Source organism: Melopsittacus undulatus, chromosome Z, assembly GCF_012275295.1.
Source record: "Melopsittacus undulatus isolate bMelUnd1 chromosome Z, bMelUnd1.mat.Z, whole genome shotgun sequence".
Taxonomy (NCBI): domain Eukaryota; kingdom Metazoa; phylum Chordata; class Aves; order Psittaciformes; family Psittaculidae; genus Melopsittacus; species Melopsittacus undulatus.
Genome location: NC_047557.1, coordinates 37,182,109 through 37,199,716, shown reverse-complemented (window position 1 = coordinate 37,199,716; position 17,608 = coordinate 37,182,109). Strand labels below are relative to the sequence as shown.

At 38.7% G+C, this 17,608-nt stretch overlaps 1 protein-coding gene across 2 annotated transcripts; it reads left to right on the top strand.

Moving 5' to 3' along the window:
• The first annotated feature begins 46 nt into the window (after nt 1–46).
• OSTF1 (osteoclast stimulating factor 1) lies at nt 47–17,192 on the top strand. 2 transcript variants are annotated; one of them, XM_031054135.2, is made up of 11 exons: nt 47–203; nt 7,994–8,040; nt 8,685–8,735; nt 8,818–8,881; nt 9,900–9,953; nt 10,392–10,499; nt 10,797–10,846; nt 10,965–11,043; nt 11,514–11,612; nt 14,583–14,660; nt 16,503–17,192. In XM_031054135.2, the coding sequence occupies exons 1-10, from the start codon at nt 170–172 to the stop codon at nt 14,639–14,641; spliced, it is 645 nt and encodes a 214-aa protein (XP_030909995.1). In that variant the 5' UTR covers nt 47–169; the 3' UTR covers nt 14,642–14,660; nt 16,503–17,192. The 2 variants fall into 2 exon arrangements, with proteins under 2 accessions (XP_030909995.1, XP_005155022.1); XM_005154965.3 differs by having other exon boundaries at nt 14,583–17,192.
• The last annotated feature ends 416 nt before the right edge of the window (nt 17,193–17,608 follow it).

The following is a 17,608-nucleotide window of genomic DNA, read 5'->3' as shown; positions in this document are numbered from 1 at the left end:
GCAGCCACTGGGGGGCGCTGCCTGTGCTCCCGCCTCCCTCGTTTCGCCACTCCCCTCGCCCTTTCTTCCTACGTCCGGCCGGGCACCGGTTCGGCAGCTGAGGGAGGGTTGCCCCACTCGTAGGCAGACCACTACCGCTGCTTCGTCTACACTCCGGCCGACTTCAGCCATGTCTAAGCCTCCACCTAAACCTGCCAAGCCAGGTAAAGAAGGGCCCCTACGGCCCGAGCTGACCTTTGTTCGCCTTTGGCCTCACGGGCCGCGCGTCTATGGTCTGGGGGTCGGGTCTGAGCTATTTGAGCAGGGAGGGCGGCCGGGACGGGGAGCGGGGCTGCCCGCCTGCCCCTGTCGTTTCCCGCCCCGCCACTCCTTGCGCTCCGTCGGTAGGGGAAGCAGCCGCTTTCGCCGCCCGGCGTCCAGCGGCCGCGCCTGGAAGGGGTCGTGGAGCTGCCCCGGCCGCGGGTCTGAGTGGCGTCCCGCGCCTGCTCTGGTTCGGAAGAAGTTTCGGTAGTGAGCCCCAGCCAGAACCGGTGTCCGGGGACAGGCCACCCGTGCCTCGCCCCGGCCTGCCCTGTGAAGACGCGCGGCCCGGCCCTCGGTGCTCAGGCGCTGGGCTGCTAAGGGGAAGCTGGCGTAGGCTGGGATGCACAGGAAACTCTCTGACCTGTTAAGAAACCGGCGTTGAAATACTCAGGCGTTTTTCCTGCGATTGCGTGGGTTAGCAATATGTTGACACATAAAAGCGGTTTTATCACATAGTCGCATGATACCTACATTCTTCTAACACGGCGTCCGACTGCTTCCCACTGTAGGATTCCCAGCAGCCAAATGTATCCTTTTGGCATTCTGGCGTTACTATGTTTGTCGCCCTTTCAGGTACATTTAGTCACTGATACATAAATTTTTTTTTGCCCCTGCACCCTTTACAGGTAAATTTAGTGAAAAGTTAGTTGGTGTTTTCCAAACTATGATTATTGAGCTCTAAGTACATCTGAATTTCAGTATTTTTTGCACTTAGATACTTGAAATACTGGTGGGTTTTAGAAATAATGAAAAACATAATATATTTGAATATTTTAACTAGACGACTAATAAAACAAGTTTTTAATTTGAAGCCAGGTAAGTGCAAACCCAGTTTTGACCATCAGCCTTGAACAGTACATGGAAGAAAAACATTTCAGAGCTTTCTGAAGGTAGCATTTCTTCCATGGAAGAATTTTGTCTGTCCTGCAGTTTGCTAAGTTCTTTCTGAAAAGAGCTTACTTGAAATTAGAAAGTCAGTAAAGGAAGCATTGCTGTTGCAGACTCTCACTGAAAACTGGTACTGAGGAAATCTGTGGGTTTCTGAAGGGGTGTGGTGTTGCTCTTAACAGCCAAATATGTAAAAAGGGCAGATTTTCCCAGTGAAGTTGTTAACTCAGTTTTCTGATTTGCAGAAAGATGAGTCAGGTTTAATGTAGGATTCTTGCAGATTTAAAGGCAGAGTTAAACAGCTCTTGCAGGAGCTGTTAGACTAACACAGATGTGTTACATCTAATACTAGGTTGCAGGAGTGCTGTTTTGTGCTAGGCTTGATCTGCTAAAATGCAGGTTGTCATCAAAAGAAAAAGTTCCCTACCTGGTTCATACCCTGCTATTCCCTTTCCATTCCATTTAGTGGTATGGCAAGCTGGATCCCTTTCATACCCTGCCATTCCCTTTTCATTCCATTTAGTGACATGGCAAGCTGGATCAGTGCTCTGACTTTTTATGTCTTAATAAACTTGCTGAGCTGGTTTACTGCATGAGTGCTTGACACAGCAAAAGGAAATGGGTAGAAATAAATAGCAGAAGAAGGCAGAGGGAGAAAATAAAACTCTTGGTAGTGGCTTTCAGAGCTGATTAAGGGCAGTAAGATTAATTTTGTCAAACCCCTAATTTTTGAAGAGAAAAAGTTTTGCAAACTGTTGGGTTTTCTTTTTTTGTGTGTGGGTTTTTTTGTTGTTGTTTTTTTTGTTTGTTTGTTTCTTTGCTTTGTTTTGTTGGTTTTTTTGTGGTTTTTTTTTCCAAAGTGTTTTCAAGAACAGACTGTCTCCTAGCATGCTGCAGAATGTTGCTGTAGTTATATGTCTGGCTTTGCTCTGTATAATGTCAGTGATACATGTAGTACTGTCATTGAATCTCTCAGGGTTATGGACATTAAAGTGTCCTGATTAAAGAAAAATAAATACATGAACTGCTTGTGGTGAAATAGTTGCTACCACAGTGTAACACTGTCTCTTTTGATGGCTTTTAGACTGCAGTTTGTGGAATGGCATAGTGCGTTTGGTCAAGCTGTGTTAATTAGTCTTCACTGACTATTATCAGTTATCCAGTCTATAAACTGGGCTATAACTTAGGTCAGGGAACAGTGAACCTGCTTGCCTTGTTGCTGAATTGTTACAGTTCAAGAAGAGCGGTAGGAGAGGTTGCTATAGTTTTTTCATTTGTGTTCAGGGGCAGGGGAAAGTGTACGCTAGGTAGAGATGGAAGGAGATATGACACATGTCAGGGAAGTGAAAATGTTAAGTAAAATAAATAATTATCCTTTATATAGCAGCAAGTGTTCACTGTACATCACAGGGGTGTTGGACATCAGTGTTCAATAGCTGGACAGTGCTTTAAAAATGGGGGCAGGGGAAGGAGAGGGAAAAACTGCCTGGCTATATTATGTGTGGTTTTCATCAGTACATGAGAGCATTTGATCTGACAGAAGGCTCCTCTATTAATCCTGTGGCATGCAGAGCACATTATTATTTGAGTTATAGGGAGTGGTTTTGACATCAATATGTTTTAGATACCCATCTGATATGTTTGTCAACACGTGAGCTAGTATTTAGAGGCCCGTGGTTAGCCCTTGATTAATGGATCATGATTACTTTTAGAGGCTTTAAAAGCTTTTAATTGCTATTTTTTTATTTTTTTGAGACTCCTGTTTAAAAAAAAGTTCCTAGCTTTGCTTTTCTACTAGGGCTTTGCATTATTACTGTTTTCTAGCTGTATTTTCTATTTAGACTTGCTACTGAACATACAAAAGGGTGGAGTGGGAGTCGAAAATAGCAAAGACTTTATTCTCTGTCAGCGTTATGCAATGGGAGGGTTGCCCCTCTGTCAAGAATTCTCTTGGTGTCTCAGACTGCATTGTTCTTTCTCTGCAGAGCTCATTGACTTTAATATTATGTGTTGCATGCTACTCCTGTTTACAAAAGTTACTTTGAACTTGACAAGCTGTATTGGCTTCTGCTATTCGTCTCCTTGAAAGTGCTCTCTATCTTATGTTTCATTTTTTATTAGTTTTACACAGTGGGCAGCAACTGCTTTGGGGGAGATGAAAGTGGTATATTAATGTTTGAAAGAAACCTTACTTAATTTTGTATCATCCAGATAGAGTAAGGTTTCTTGATCATGGCTGAGAGTCCACACAACATTTACATTTTATGAAGAAAGACCAGTCTTTGAGGTAATCAGTTTTTAATTAATGCCAGTTGAGAGGAAGGAAGGCAGAAGGAAACATAACACAGGTAGTATAAAGGGTTACACCCTTTAAGTAGGTCTGTTGACCTTCGTTCTGATTTTCTGTAAACAAATGCTATTTGCTTCTTCCACTCCAGATACTGAGTGATGCAGACATAATTGTTCCTGGCCTACCCCGGTTTATCATCTACACTAGAACCAGTCTACCCTTTGCATTCTTTTCAACATGTCCCTAAACAGATTCCTACCTTTTTTTGTTTGTTTAATACACCATCCCCACCTTCCTTCTCTCTAATTTGTATGCCCTATGTTCACTGTTCACTTCCCCTTTCTAACAAGCACTACTTAGAAGTAGAAGATGGTTCTCTAAATAGTGGGAACTCCACTTTTTTCTCAGTTGCAGCAATCCTTGAATGCTGTATTGTACTCTGTCTTTACAAAAAGCAAGGCTAAAAGCTGCATCCCTGTAAAACATATTTCCACTAGTTTTATTTCTGCTTGAAAGTCTGGATGTGAAGCACCTTATTTTCTAATTCCTCAGAAGCAAATAAAAAAAAAATATCAGTCTGGCCGTAATGTCATTCTAATAAAATTGCATGTCACCTAACAGATGTGCAGATCATAACATGATGCTAAAGCAAACTGCCAGCATATCACAAGTTATTCTGATCTGCAGCTTGCCTCTGATACTGTGACTTGACAAAAAGATTGTATCTTCAAGTTGTTGGTGTACACTGCCAGGTTGTATACTTCTTTTGCAGATTCTTAGGCCAGCATTGAGAAAACCAACACACTGTCCTTTTGCCACCGCACTTTCTGTGAGGTCAGGCAGAGGATGCCTCTCACTTCCTTCAGAGAAATTCATCTGAACCTGTATAAAAAGTCATACTCCCGGTCACATAGGTTCTGGGAGAAGCCTCTAAAGCAGCAAAGGCCCTGGAAATCTAAACCTTTTCCTTCCCCACATTATACATCCTAAATATTTTAACTTTTTGGTCTATCTGTTACACGCGTGGATTCAAATTAGTTGTTTTCCATCAAGTTGGTACTAGAGAGAGCACCAGATTCTCTACTGCTTCTGTGCAGTCTTACAGGAGCAAGGAGGAAGATGGTTGGTCACAGCACCAAATTAGCTTGGACCTTTATAGGAGTTGACAGACTTGAGGTTTCCCAATTTAGCAAAGGGTGACCATGGCCAGTTCTGATTTTTCCAGAGCATAGGGGTTATCCCTTTCTCTGTATTACAGGCACTGATAGTGCTTAGTGATACTCAGCCAATCTGTTTTTGTAAAGTAAGTTAATTATTCTGATTTTTATAGTAGTCTAGACCTGCTTACTCTAAATGCAGCTATGGAAAAGATGCTGCATCATGATCAATATCTGTTTTGTAGAACCCTTTTTGCATCAATGAGATTTCATTTTGTCTGTCTATGGCAGGTGAAGCAGGATATGAAATACTAAGCAAGACTCCTACTGGTCCACCGAGTCCAAGCTTTGATAGCACCTGTCAATATTGGCTTACTGCCATACTTACTTTCTTAACTAAAATAAATGGTTCTTGTACCAAGTGCTGTTTATTTCTTTTTTTGGTTGAGGAAGTGATAGAAATTGATGGGTAATGAAATTATCTTCCCTGGTGTTTGGTGGTGGGAGTTCACCTTCACTCAAACGTAATGCTGTGCAGAGATGGATCTTTCTATTTTTCTTCGCCCTGCCCCATTCTAAAGCTTCCAGTATTTTGAGAAAATAGTAATTTTCTTAGTTCGTGTTATGAACACAGCAGTGATCTTGTTTCAGTTCAGAAGTTGTATATTTAAATTGTTGTTACTGTTTATCAGCTCAGTTTCTTTACTTTTATGCACTTAGCTGAGAGAAGGTCATATCAGAAATCCGAGTTGCCTGTTTCCTTTCCTCACAAAAGCAGAAGTGTATAGCAGAAGTTATCCAAAATAATTCGAAGGGCATGAGGTCAGCCCAACCTGGTAAAAAGCATTTAGTTTTCTTTGCTGGTTACAGAGAAACATTTGTTTGACTCCTTTACCATGTTGTCTTGCTGAGGGAGGGTTTGTCAAATTGTGTCTGGGGGAGTTTGTATGCTAAGAATATTTGTATCTGGTTAGTATGTGTAACAAGTTAGCTTTTTTTGTCTGTTGTTTTGCAGATTTTTAATGCAGATTCCCTGAGAAGGGAAAATACAATGCTGTGGCTAAAGTACGGGATTGAAAGGAAAAAGCATTTACATTTGTCCTTGTGCTTAGGAAAAGATTTAATGTGGGACATTGTGCCCTATTTGCTGTGTTTTTAAAAGGAATAATCCCCTAATTAGTCATGTTGAGAATGAGGTCATTTAATGTTTGCCTGGTGTCTTGAAGTCTTAAAAAGGTACTTGTATCTTTTGTGTTCTAGTTAATTTTTCCTTTAGAAGTACTTGGGGGGAGTTGTAGTTAGTTAACTCTGATAAGTTCAAATCAGTGCTAATGTATTAGTTCTCTATCCTACATGAATCCTACAATGTGGTTCATAGCAAAGTGGTAAGGGTGAGCACAGGAAGTCACCAGGTGATGTCTGACTTTTTTGCTTATTCCAAAGGACACCTGCCAGTACAAGCACTAAGTCTGTCTGCATGCTAAGGAATGGGCATTGGTAGATAAAAGTACTTCAAGTGATTACAGGTACTCATATGCCTAGTGAAATACAGTTTAACAGCATTTTCAGGCCAGGGACTCAAGTTTAATGTACTGTTTGCATCTTTACATTTTGTTATTTTAAATTTTCTAGGCTGTTTATTTTTTTTTTATTTTATTAGAATTCGGCACAAATAACTGCCATGCCAAGGTCCTGTTGTTCTTAGCTCTTGAATGCAGCAACATAACCATAGTTAATGTCTGTTTATGAAGAAATATTTAAAAGATTGGTTCCAGTAGTGAGTACTGTTTTACTCCCATGTAAGGTGCTATATCAGACCTTCAGTTCTGTAGATGAAAATCTGTACTTTGCATTTCATCACAGGAAAATGTCTTAGAACCTGTTGTGCTGTGTGTGACACCAAAGCATGACATTTCAGGAAGTAACTCTGTTTCAGTTGTGGAGAACTTAAAAATAACCAAAACACCGCCAAAAAAAAAAACCCATGAATTGCCTTTTGTTTAAACAACATGTCAGCAATACTTCCATCAGTGTCAGTGTTTCCATTCTTTTTTCCTCCCCTTAGGGTGTGATAGTTTTAGAAAACCTGTTGACACAGATACAGTACCTTATTACAGGGAACACTATGACATGCACAAATCTGTATTTGTTGCTTTTCCCTGTCTTCTGCCATCTTCTCGGTTCTTCCCCTTTTAATATATCTTACTCTTCCTTTTTGTTGTCCATTTCCTCCTTTTACTTACATAAAACCTTGAAAATTGGTGGGTGATGGTTAAAGTTGCCAGAGTTGTCAGTGTGCAGTTCTATCTTGCATTTCTCTGTCGCACATGTAAGAAAGCCCTGGAGAAGGGATAGTGCTCTTGTATCACCCATCCTGTTTTGTCATTTGTCTTTCCCTTGTTTGTTTGTTTGTTTTTACTTTTTCCCAGCTTGAGTTCATGCATTTCATTCTGAGGCTCTTAGATCTAGGAGGTATGTCCTTGGTTCATCATTTTTATATGGATAACAAACAGATCAGAAGTTTCAACCTTTTTTGGTTGTTGCCACAGTACAATTGTTTAGTTTCTGAGGCAGACTCTGAGAAGTGTTGGACCTTTTATGTCTGCTGTGAGAGAGACTAGTAAAACCAAACTGAAATTTTATGGTGTTATTAAAAAATAAGATCTGGCAAGAGGATGCGATAGCGTTACAAATCTTAAGCAAAATCACACACACACATAGTGTATGATTCCATTTGACAATTTAAAATATTTACATGGATTAATTTTATGGTTATAGTTTTACATACTTATCCCCCAAAAAGTGTGAGACACAAGACTACAGAAATGTTTTGCTTAGTAGTTATGCCTTGACATTGACATTTGTAATTCTTAAATGCAGTGATTTCTGTGCTACTACATTATTTTCCTACTCTGTAACGACTGCAAGTAGTATGAGAATATGTTGCAGACAATTGGTCATTGTTCTATTTCTTTATTCTTAATTCTGTATCACTTGACAAATCTGAAATTATTAATAGAAATATATACAACGCATATGAGTGTGTGTGAATATGACTGAAACTACACTTTGCCTCAGAAATTGATGGTAACACTTCAGTTGACCTGCATGGTGAGTGTGAAGTCCTTGTTCCTTGACAAGAAGCAGCTTATGTTTAGCTGGTCAAATGGCCCATTTCTTTTAGAACCTGTGCTGCTGGGTTGAGTCTTTTCACCATGATTATAATTTTCAGAGGCATTACACAAATTTGTTCAGCAAGCAGCTTTAAGGAATTTACTTGGATTTGAGGGCTGTATATGTATGCTGTGTTTAAAAGGTATGATACTGAAACTGATTTTGTTTATTTCATTTTTAGGGCAGGTTAAAGTGTTCAGGGCCCTGTATACATTTGAGCCCAGAACGGTAAGTGTATCTAAATTTAACTGTTTTGAGAAGTGTAATTTTAATCTTGTCTGTAACAACATTTTTTTCAGTTCTGCTAGGTTTATTAGATATGGTTTATTGGACTTGCTGTATTATGCTTTCAATGAAAAGACCTTTTTGCTGGATGTCCTTCTAAATGTGAATAAACGTGGGTGATTAATCATCACTCTCCTTTTTTAAGTACAGCTCTTTTTAAAAGCAGCATGCTTTTTTCTCCAGTATAAGTTACCTGTAATCTAAGATCAGCAATATACATGTTTTTTTTGCTTTTCTTCCAAAGGCAACAAAGATAATTTGAGAACTAAAAGATTTTGTGAACTGAGGCCAGCTAGAAAGGGTATGAAGTTAACAAACAGAAGATGTATTTCACTGCTTTTCTTGCACAGTGCTCTGTTGGAAAGATCACAGTCTTCAGTTATCAGGAAGGTCACAGATCCGAAAAGTGAGCTGTAGGCAATTCAAACTATAATATGAAAGACTATCAGGACTGTCTAATTAATTGCTGGAGAACTTGAGGTTTTGTCCTTTTGAAAGGAGAGCTGAATGTAGTATGCTTTATCGAGGTATTTGTTTTACCTAAGTACACACATTCAAATATTTGTTTACTTTTTTTCTTTTTTAAGCCAGATGAGCTGTACTTTGAAGAAGGAGATATTATCTACATCTCAGACATGGTGAGTCTCACACGTCCCATAAGACTGAATACTTCTGAGGTGCAGCATATCCCTTCTAAAATAGTTTCCTTATTCTCTGCAGAGTGATACAAACTGGTGGAAAGGAACTTGCAAAGGGAGAACTGGACTAATTCCAAGCAACTATGGTAATGTCTAGACTATTTCCATTTGGCAAGATCATTCACAATCAAAGGAAATCACTAAACAAAAATGACTGATATACTGATTTTCAAAAATTGATCTCTACCAGCATATTTCAGAATACATCTGCAATATAGGTCCCCACTGTACATCAGCCTTGGACAACCTGTTTTATATTTTTATTGCCTACAGAAAACTTGAGTTTGTCAAGTATTCATGTTTCTGCTTGTGCAGGTAACAACAGAAGCTCTCTCTTTTGAAAGAAAGAACACTTGGATCTAAAGGATAATTTTACAGACAGCACACAAAACTGAGGCTTCTATTCTTGGTATTCTAAATGAATGTATTGAAATTTTTTAAGATCTTCTTATTAGCAGTATCTTGGCTATATTCCTTCAGTCTGTACATTGTGTTTGTTTTAAGTAGACCTAAGGATGGGCAGTGGCAACCCTTTAATAGCTTTGAGGTCAGGAAGCCCAGTACAGTGTCAGGTGGCCTCTTACGGAGGTAGGTAATCAATACTGGATTGTTAAGTAATGGATATGGACTGGACTGCATATGGACAGGAAGCTAAATCAGATTGTGAGCAGTTCTGTAGATCTTTGATCCCTCCTCTACCCCCCTCCCCCCTTCACAAATGGGACAGCTTGCCATTTTTACTTTTTAATGATTATATTCAGCCACAGAAAACATTATTTTCTTGGGCATTGCAACACAGTAAACATTCCATACCTGTTCGAACTGAACAGAAATGCTTTTTCAGATTTGACTAAAACCACTTTAAAAAGCCCTGTGAACAGACAACACAGCACAATTCTTCCAAGTCCTCCTAGGAAATGTAGGCAGGGTAGCAGTTTTACATGACAGATTGCAAACTGCTATTGCCTTAGTAATTCTGGTTGCTTCATGTTGTCCCTTCTTCAGTAGGAGACATATTCTGGAGTAAATCAAATTTTTATTTCCATACAGGTGTCAAATATCTGTTCAGTTTCAGGAGTAGTATTTCTCTTTTTTTCATTTCAGTGGCAGAACAAGCAGAGTCTATTGATAACCCACTGCATGAAGCTGCCAAACGTGGTAAGCGGGGTTTGCGTAATGCTGTAAGATGATTTGTTTGTTTCTGCCAAAATAATAATATATTTTAAATGAAGTTATCCCGTCTGATTGGTTGTGTGGTATTTTGAACAAGTTATCTGGTAAGTTTTGTGGCTTTTAGAAGCTGAACTGGTTCACAGCCTGGTAGAATTGCCACTTTGTGGTTTATACACATTGAAATAGTTTAGTACCATCTATTTAACTACATAGGGATCTAGTAGTCTTCTGGGAGCAGAAGAAAAGGTGCTTGATGTGACTTGGACTGATTGTTTTATGAATTGTAAGTGTTGCTGCTAATTACTTTTTTCCTCACAAGTTCATAGAAAGACTGATATCCTTCAGAAATAACTGGGTGTCTTTAATGGTTCTCTTAACTTTTCAAAGAGAAAAATAATCCTCAAAACTGAATTTGTCTTTCAGGCAACTTAAGCTGGTTGAGAGAGTGCTTGGATAATCGAGTTGGGGTCAATGGCTTAGACAAAGCTGGAAACACAGCTCTGTACTGGGCATGCCATGGAGGCCACAAAGGTATTGGAGAGTTATTTTGAAATGATGATCCCTGGTTTTCTTAATTTGCCTGTTAGTCTGTTTGCTAAAAGTGCAGTACTAAGTAATAAAGCCAAGATTTTGTAAATGTCATTATATTTTTTATTTTAAGAAAAGTTAAAAGCTTGCTTAATGCTGTCTGACTGCTACAGATTTTCATTAGCTGTTTGGTTCACTTTTCCTTTGAATCTTAATCGGAATTTAGACTGTGAATGCAAAAAAGTCTGTTTTATTTCTGCTAAATTTTTTTGTTCACCCCTCCCACCCTGTTTTATGCAGATATAGTGGATGTTCTGTTTACCCAGGCAAACCTAGAGTTAAATCAACAGGTAGGTTAAACCAGCTGACCCTTGCAGTAGAAGTGTGATGTTAGTCATGCTTGGTACAAGCTGAAAGTTTTTTTTTTTCTGTACTTTAATCCTGTTGCTTTTCCCTCTAACTCCACAGAACAAATTGGGAGACACAGCTTTGCATGCTGCTGCATGGAAAGGTTATGCAGATATTGTAGAGATGCTGCTGGCAAAGGGTAAAGATCTTCACCGAGGTTTCAACGATCTGTGTGGCAGACTAGATTGCTGAATGTTTATTAATCCGTATTTCTTTAAGTGTTTTTCTGTAACCCAGCTACAGTCCCTAGCCAGCTTACCTGCCTGACTTTGTAAGCCTTGCAAAAAATTGTGGCAGCTGTTTGGAGAATAGACATCTCACCTGCTCAAGATAAATCTCATCCTGCTTTGCAGTTAAAGTTAGGCACTTAACCCCAGAATAGCAATGACATCATCTGCTTCCTGGAAATGGAAAGCAGCCAGCGAGTTCCCTAGCTAACTGTAGCTTATGGAAGAGCATCCATAGTTTTTATTTTACTTCAGAGCAGTACACAGATGAGATTCCCATGTCCATTACTGTTCAACCCATGCTATTGAAACTCATATTGTAATACCATTGCCCAAAAAATAATCTGTGAGTTATTCATGATGAAAATTTTCTATTCTAAAGGGGCAAGAACAGATCTAAAGAACAATGAGAAGAAACTGGCATTAGACATGGCAACCAATGCAACTTGTGCTTCCCTTCTTAAGAAGAAACAAAGTGCAGGTATTTCTGGTTTTGTTATTCTGATACATTCTTTTCCTTTTTAGGGGACACTTAGTATTTTGACCAAATATCAGTATACTGATAGCCGTAAAATCCATAGGCTGAAAGTTGTGTTTGGAAGGGTTCTCTTGAGAGTGTCAGTTCAGTGGAGCTATGATAGAGACCTGTGGTTTATCACATTCAGTGTGGCTGTTCCATACAAAATGCCATCTTGTGTCAGCAAGAGGCTAAAGAGCTCCAAAGATGTGGAAGCCATAATAGAAGGGGAGGAAATGGAAGACAGACTCTTCAGAGTGGAGAAACAGAAAGCAAGTAAGGATGGAAACTACTTTAAAAGCAGCATACCACAAAGGACAAGGTATGAGACTAAAAAAATGTGGTATGTTCCCCCTTATGCCTGTCCATTCTTCCAGACTAAGCCAAACAAAGACCAGCAGATGCTCCTCTTTTATTTCCTTATTGATACATATTTTTAGTAGAGAAATAAAGAATGCTTTCAGGTATTTATCAAAATAGTCTCACTGCATCCCACTTGTATTTATTTCTCCTAATAGCACAATGACTGTGTCCAGAAGAGTTAGATGTAAGAGTCTATTTTAAAAAGCTGAACAAAGACTGCATTGTTCAGTACTGCATAATTAGTGTTACCCGTAGCATTCAGGAGGCTGAAGTTAGGGTGGGAACTACAGGTGAATTACACATGAAGTGAGAAATTACTTAAAAACACAGGCAGAGATACAGCTTGTGTCCATGGGATATGCAGTCTGTCAGTGGGATATGCAGTCTAGCAACTGTATTGTTGCTGGGCTAGGGAGAACAGACGGGATGCTAACCTGTGGGTGGTTAGCGGTGGGGGTTAAATGGTAGAATAGATGACCACAGTTTTAGAAGGCCAAGAAGAGCAGTTGCAGCAAAACTGTTGTCCAGCTTTTTGACAGAGGTAATACTTGGATTTCCCAGAAAACCCTGACAAATTTCCGTCAGTTTTGACTCTGGAGAAAGCAGTGATAACAAACAGCAGAGTTTCTTCTGTTTCCATATTCTTTTTCTAACGTTAATTTTCATTTGAAGCTTTTTTTATCTTTGTCAACTGTAGGCACCTGCTACAGGAGTATTCTCTATTCTCATGTCCAGAATAATTGTATTAATGTTTAATTTTTTGCTGCTAGGTAACTTCTGGTGTATTTGCTTCTCTCCCTCTAAACCGATTTTGTTTCATGGCTGACTGATTTGTCATTCTTATTTACTTCCTAGAATGATTAGGGTTTGAAGGGACCTTAAGATCATACAGTTTCAGCCCCCTGCCATGGGCAGGGATGCCGCACACTAGGCCATCTTGCTCAAGGCTCTGTCCAGCCTGGCTTAAACATTGCCAGGGATGAAGCATTTACAATTTCTTTGGGCAACCTGTTTGCCACTCTCACAGTAAAGAGCTGGAGCTTCCCCTGTTTAAGTTCATTTGTTACCAGTCTCTGGTACTCTCACATGCTAGTTTTTCCTGTATGCCTTGGTAAGAGCTCATGTTCTCAGTCTAACTGCAGTTTTAGTATTAGCTTCTTCGTTTTTCTGTCTTAATTTGGCCTTAAAAATCTCTGTGACACCACTGGTCTGTATCTTTTTCTTGTATTTTGTATTTTCTCAGTTATTCACTTCATTCTTCTGTGTGCGTTGATTCTGTATTTCAGTATTTCCAAAACCTGTGAGTGAAATGATTGTTCTTTTCCAGAGATTTATTTCTTATATCAGTAGTCTTCCTGTGTCCAGTTTCAAATCTATTCCTATTTAGATATGGCTTCATTCATAGTCATTCTGTGAAACATTTTGTTTTACCCAAGGAAGTTTACTTTGTCTCCATTTAAGTTTCAAGTTTTGTGTTTTGTTTGTATATACACACATTCAAATGTCATGATTGCAGAATTATATTCCAAGAAATGAAAGTTGTTAAAATCCTGTCATAGAAATGCAAAAGGATTGTGCTCCTGAATGGGGGAACAGTTATTACACAGAAGAATAGGATTTGTCCTTTCTTGAAGTATGGCCCTTTAGCACAGCAGTCTACAATTTGTTTCTTCTCTTTCCCTTCTTCCTTTGCTATTTCTTGCATTCAAAACCAAAAAATTCTCTTTAGCTTCTTTTATCAAAACAGTTGAGCAGGTCAGTTTTAAATTTACTTACTTTTCCTCTCCCAGAAGCCTAGGATAATATCATTATCACTTCTGTGAATTATATCAGTCTTGCTATGTCTGCAGCTGATATTTTTAATACTTTATTGTAATATGTTATTGCAAAGCTGTGGCTGAGTAGGATCTTGTTATTCCTGGCTCTCAGTAGTATAATATAATACATGTTATATATAACGCATATTTCTGTTCCTGTACACTTAAAAATAATTATCTGTCACAAAAAGCCCATACTGTTTATCCTTGTACAGTCCCGAAGATTGATGTAGTTCTCCAGGCAGTGCTACATGTCTGGTGAATATACATTAATACTCCTGTTTTCTCCTTACTATCCTTGAAAAGCTTATAAGTAGATCTAAGAAATACTTATTCAGGAAAAATGTTTGTGAGAAAAAAAACAGGGGAAAGAACAGGTGAAATGTGTTCTGTTTTAAATAGAGAATGGCAGCCAGTTAAGTGCTCAGAATAAAACCATAGGGGTTCTTCCACCAACTCACCAATCTTTTCCTTTGTGATCTAGTGGTAACATATACAGAAAATAGAATGTAAGAGTTCCAACTCTGGTTCCAAGGAGCCAGAAGATGGCAATTGACGGTCATGAATACTACTTGTATGTAGTAGATCTGATTATTGGCTTAGCCCTGCTTTTGAGATCCAGATCTACAGCCCCATCTGTGTAGTCCTAACATCTCTAAATGATAGAGGAATCAGCATTCTCAGATGCAAGCATTGCAAATGTGGAGCTTTTTATGATTTTATCCTGGATTGAGAGAGCTTTGTTTCTTTCCAGGTACAGTCCGAACATTAAGTAATGCGGAAGAATACCTTGATGATGAAGACTCCGATTAGCTTTTCAGCCTAAAGAACTGTATCCTGCGTTGCCTATGTCATTCCCAAAATATATCTTTACAACTGTAAAAATATCTAACTTAGAGTATTGCAGTCTTCCAGTATAGCATATAAAATGAGAGGATGAAATCATGCTTTCCAAAGGAATAATCTTCATGTGTGCAGAAAGATGCCACATTTTAAATCATAGTTCCTTTGGAATTGTCTTACAGAGTAAGTGTGGCATACCCTCATTGTTGAATGGGCAGACGACCATCTTTCATAAACTCACAGGTTTCATCTCAGGCCTTTCCAGCAAATGCCTTGCGTCCTTGAAGTACGCTCCTTAAACTGAAAGGTCACTTCGGGATAGCAGGACACTGTTGCTAACATTTCTCAAAATCTCCCTGAATGCAGATAAGGTAATTACTGACAGAGTCAGTACTGGTTGACAGGTGTGAATACCTGGTTGACATGGCATTCATGCCTGGCATGAATGACTGATTGACAGGCATCTCACTGCTATAGAAAGTGACATCTTTTGCCCATATGGAGCCAGGACAAGGTTTGATTTTTTTTTTTTTTTTTGGCTTTTTGTTTGGTTGGTTGGTTTTGTTTTTGTTTTTGGTTTTTTGTTTGTTCGTTTGGGGGGTTTTTGTTTGTTTTATTTTGGGGTTTTCTGTTTTGTTTTGGTAGATCCACCCCAATTTCTTCCTGTACCTCTCTCAGTAAGGGGTAGAATGACATGGAACAATCTACCCCTGGATGCTGTTGTTGTCTTCCCTATTGCTATGGGCCCAATCCCTGAAATGTAAACTCAGGTTACATGCTGGCTTAAGTCAGGATTGCTTGAAAAGTGCTCTTAGTTTTGGACTTAGTGGTGTGATTACTTTGCTTTTAAAGTGCATTTTGCCGAGACTATTTGTAGTGAGAGGAAGACAGAATATTTTTCTATTTATCCTGCCTAATTTTTTTTTTACTGATCTCTTGCTTTTATTTTTTAAGTGTTCTTATATATTGCCCTAAATTATCTCAAAGCTTGTGTTTGAAGGAATCAGGGAAGATGTATATCAAATATACCACAGATATCTTTAGAAAAGATACCTGAAATTGAATAATCACTTAAAAAATTTATTGCTTCTTCCTGTGAATTAAAGAGGACTAAAAAATAAATTGAGCCACTTTTAAGCTTCCCTGCAGAGTTAAAAAGTAAGCACTTCTTTCAGATTGCTCAAATAGCTGCAGCCAAATATTATACCATACTAAGGGATGCTTCCTTGCTGTGATAAGAAAATGTTGCAAGTGTTTGAGATGCAGTCTTATTTTTAATTTTTGTTGCTAACTTTCCTGTTAGCAGCTTTTACAGATTCAGTCCAGCACAGCAGTCTGTGATATTAGAAAAAAAAAAAGGCAAAAAAAAAAAAAAGCTTTTAGAATGGGGATAAATGAAAAGCTCTGGTACAAGACTGGGGATAAGTGAAAATCACACTAAGTGTTTTAGAAATTAAAAGAAGACAAAAGCACTCTCATTTTAAAAAATATATTGAACCAGATTTTTGTATCTTTATTATCCTGCGAAAGACTAGGTACAGGTAAGGCTTGTTAAATGAGCATTTACCAAAGAAGGTATTGTTCAGTTGACCAGAACTGTATAAAATGGTGTTGCACAGTCACCTGCAGATATAATTCTGAATTGTTTGAGTGTTAAAAGCATAGAAAAAAATGTTTTAGCCCTATGAGATACTGTGGTCGGTCAACAGTGATGTTTTATTTTATGTGAACTTTGAAGGTCCTAGAGAGGAAGAAATAAAAACCAAAGCCATGAAGCTTTTGTCTCTAGCTTTCATTAGAACAGTTGTTGTATGTGACTCGTAATACACAGATACTGTCCTGCTTTACATTTTATCAGCCAGCTATTTTTACTAGCTCAGATTTTTACCACTGTCAAGCCGCATGTTGTGCTTCATGCTGTTAAGTTGATGAAATTTCACAGTGCAAGTGAAAAAGGATCTGTAATAAGAGGCTGGAGAAGCAAGAAGGTTTATATATCTGTTATGTAAGTTTTTTCTTGCATAAATGAAGGTTAAGAATCTTCAGTGTGACAGGACATGGAAAGAATAGCTCTTCCCAAATCACCATTTTATCTATCAAGCTTTGAAGGCAGAGTTTGTATTCAGAAATAATGTGATGTCTTCTGCTGCTGTGGGTTTAACATTCTACAAATTAATTGCAGCATTTGATTTAAAAATGTAATGTTACGCTCATGTCTGTGAAATTAGCTGCTGCTGGAAGACCCTGTGTTACTCTGCAGACTGATCTAGGTGCTGCAAGAGAAGAATGGTGACAGATACACAAGTTGGGCCTGCGGATTGCCTGTGAAGTCTTTACTGGAGTGTCCTAAAGAAGGCACATTAACATCGCAAGGCAGCTAGCTTGTGCCGTAATTTCTTTTGAGACCAAAATTACTCCTTTTGTTTGTCCTTCACAATTCTGTTTTTCCTCATTCATCTGCTCATCTTCTGAAATACAAACCACTGTGAGGCTTCCAGGCAATAAATTTCTTTTTGCCTAACTCTAGCAGTTAAGTTTTGATTAAATAAATAAATAAAAAGACTAAAAAACACCAAGCAAAACCACCAGAACAAAGTCTTACATCTAGAGGGAATTACAGCTGGAGTAAGATTGACATAGTGACTTACTAGTTCTGCAAACCCACTTACTCCCCCTACTTTTCTCCACTGTTTGTGTCACTTAAATGTATCTCGGATAAATTTATTTATCTTAGGTAAATTTAAGACTTTCCAAGGACAGCTACCTTCAGGTTTGTAACAATAAGAAAAACAGGTTTTTAAGAAAGCAGCAGAATGAAAGATGTCAAGCTCCTGGTGTCTCCCAGCTGTACACTGGCGAATATTCTGTCTTTTGTGCTTCTGGCTGAATTAGCGTGTGTGCCTTTCTCTTGAAAATGAGCTGTGTTCTGATTAGAAG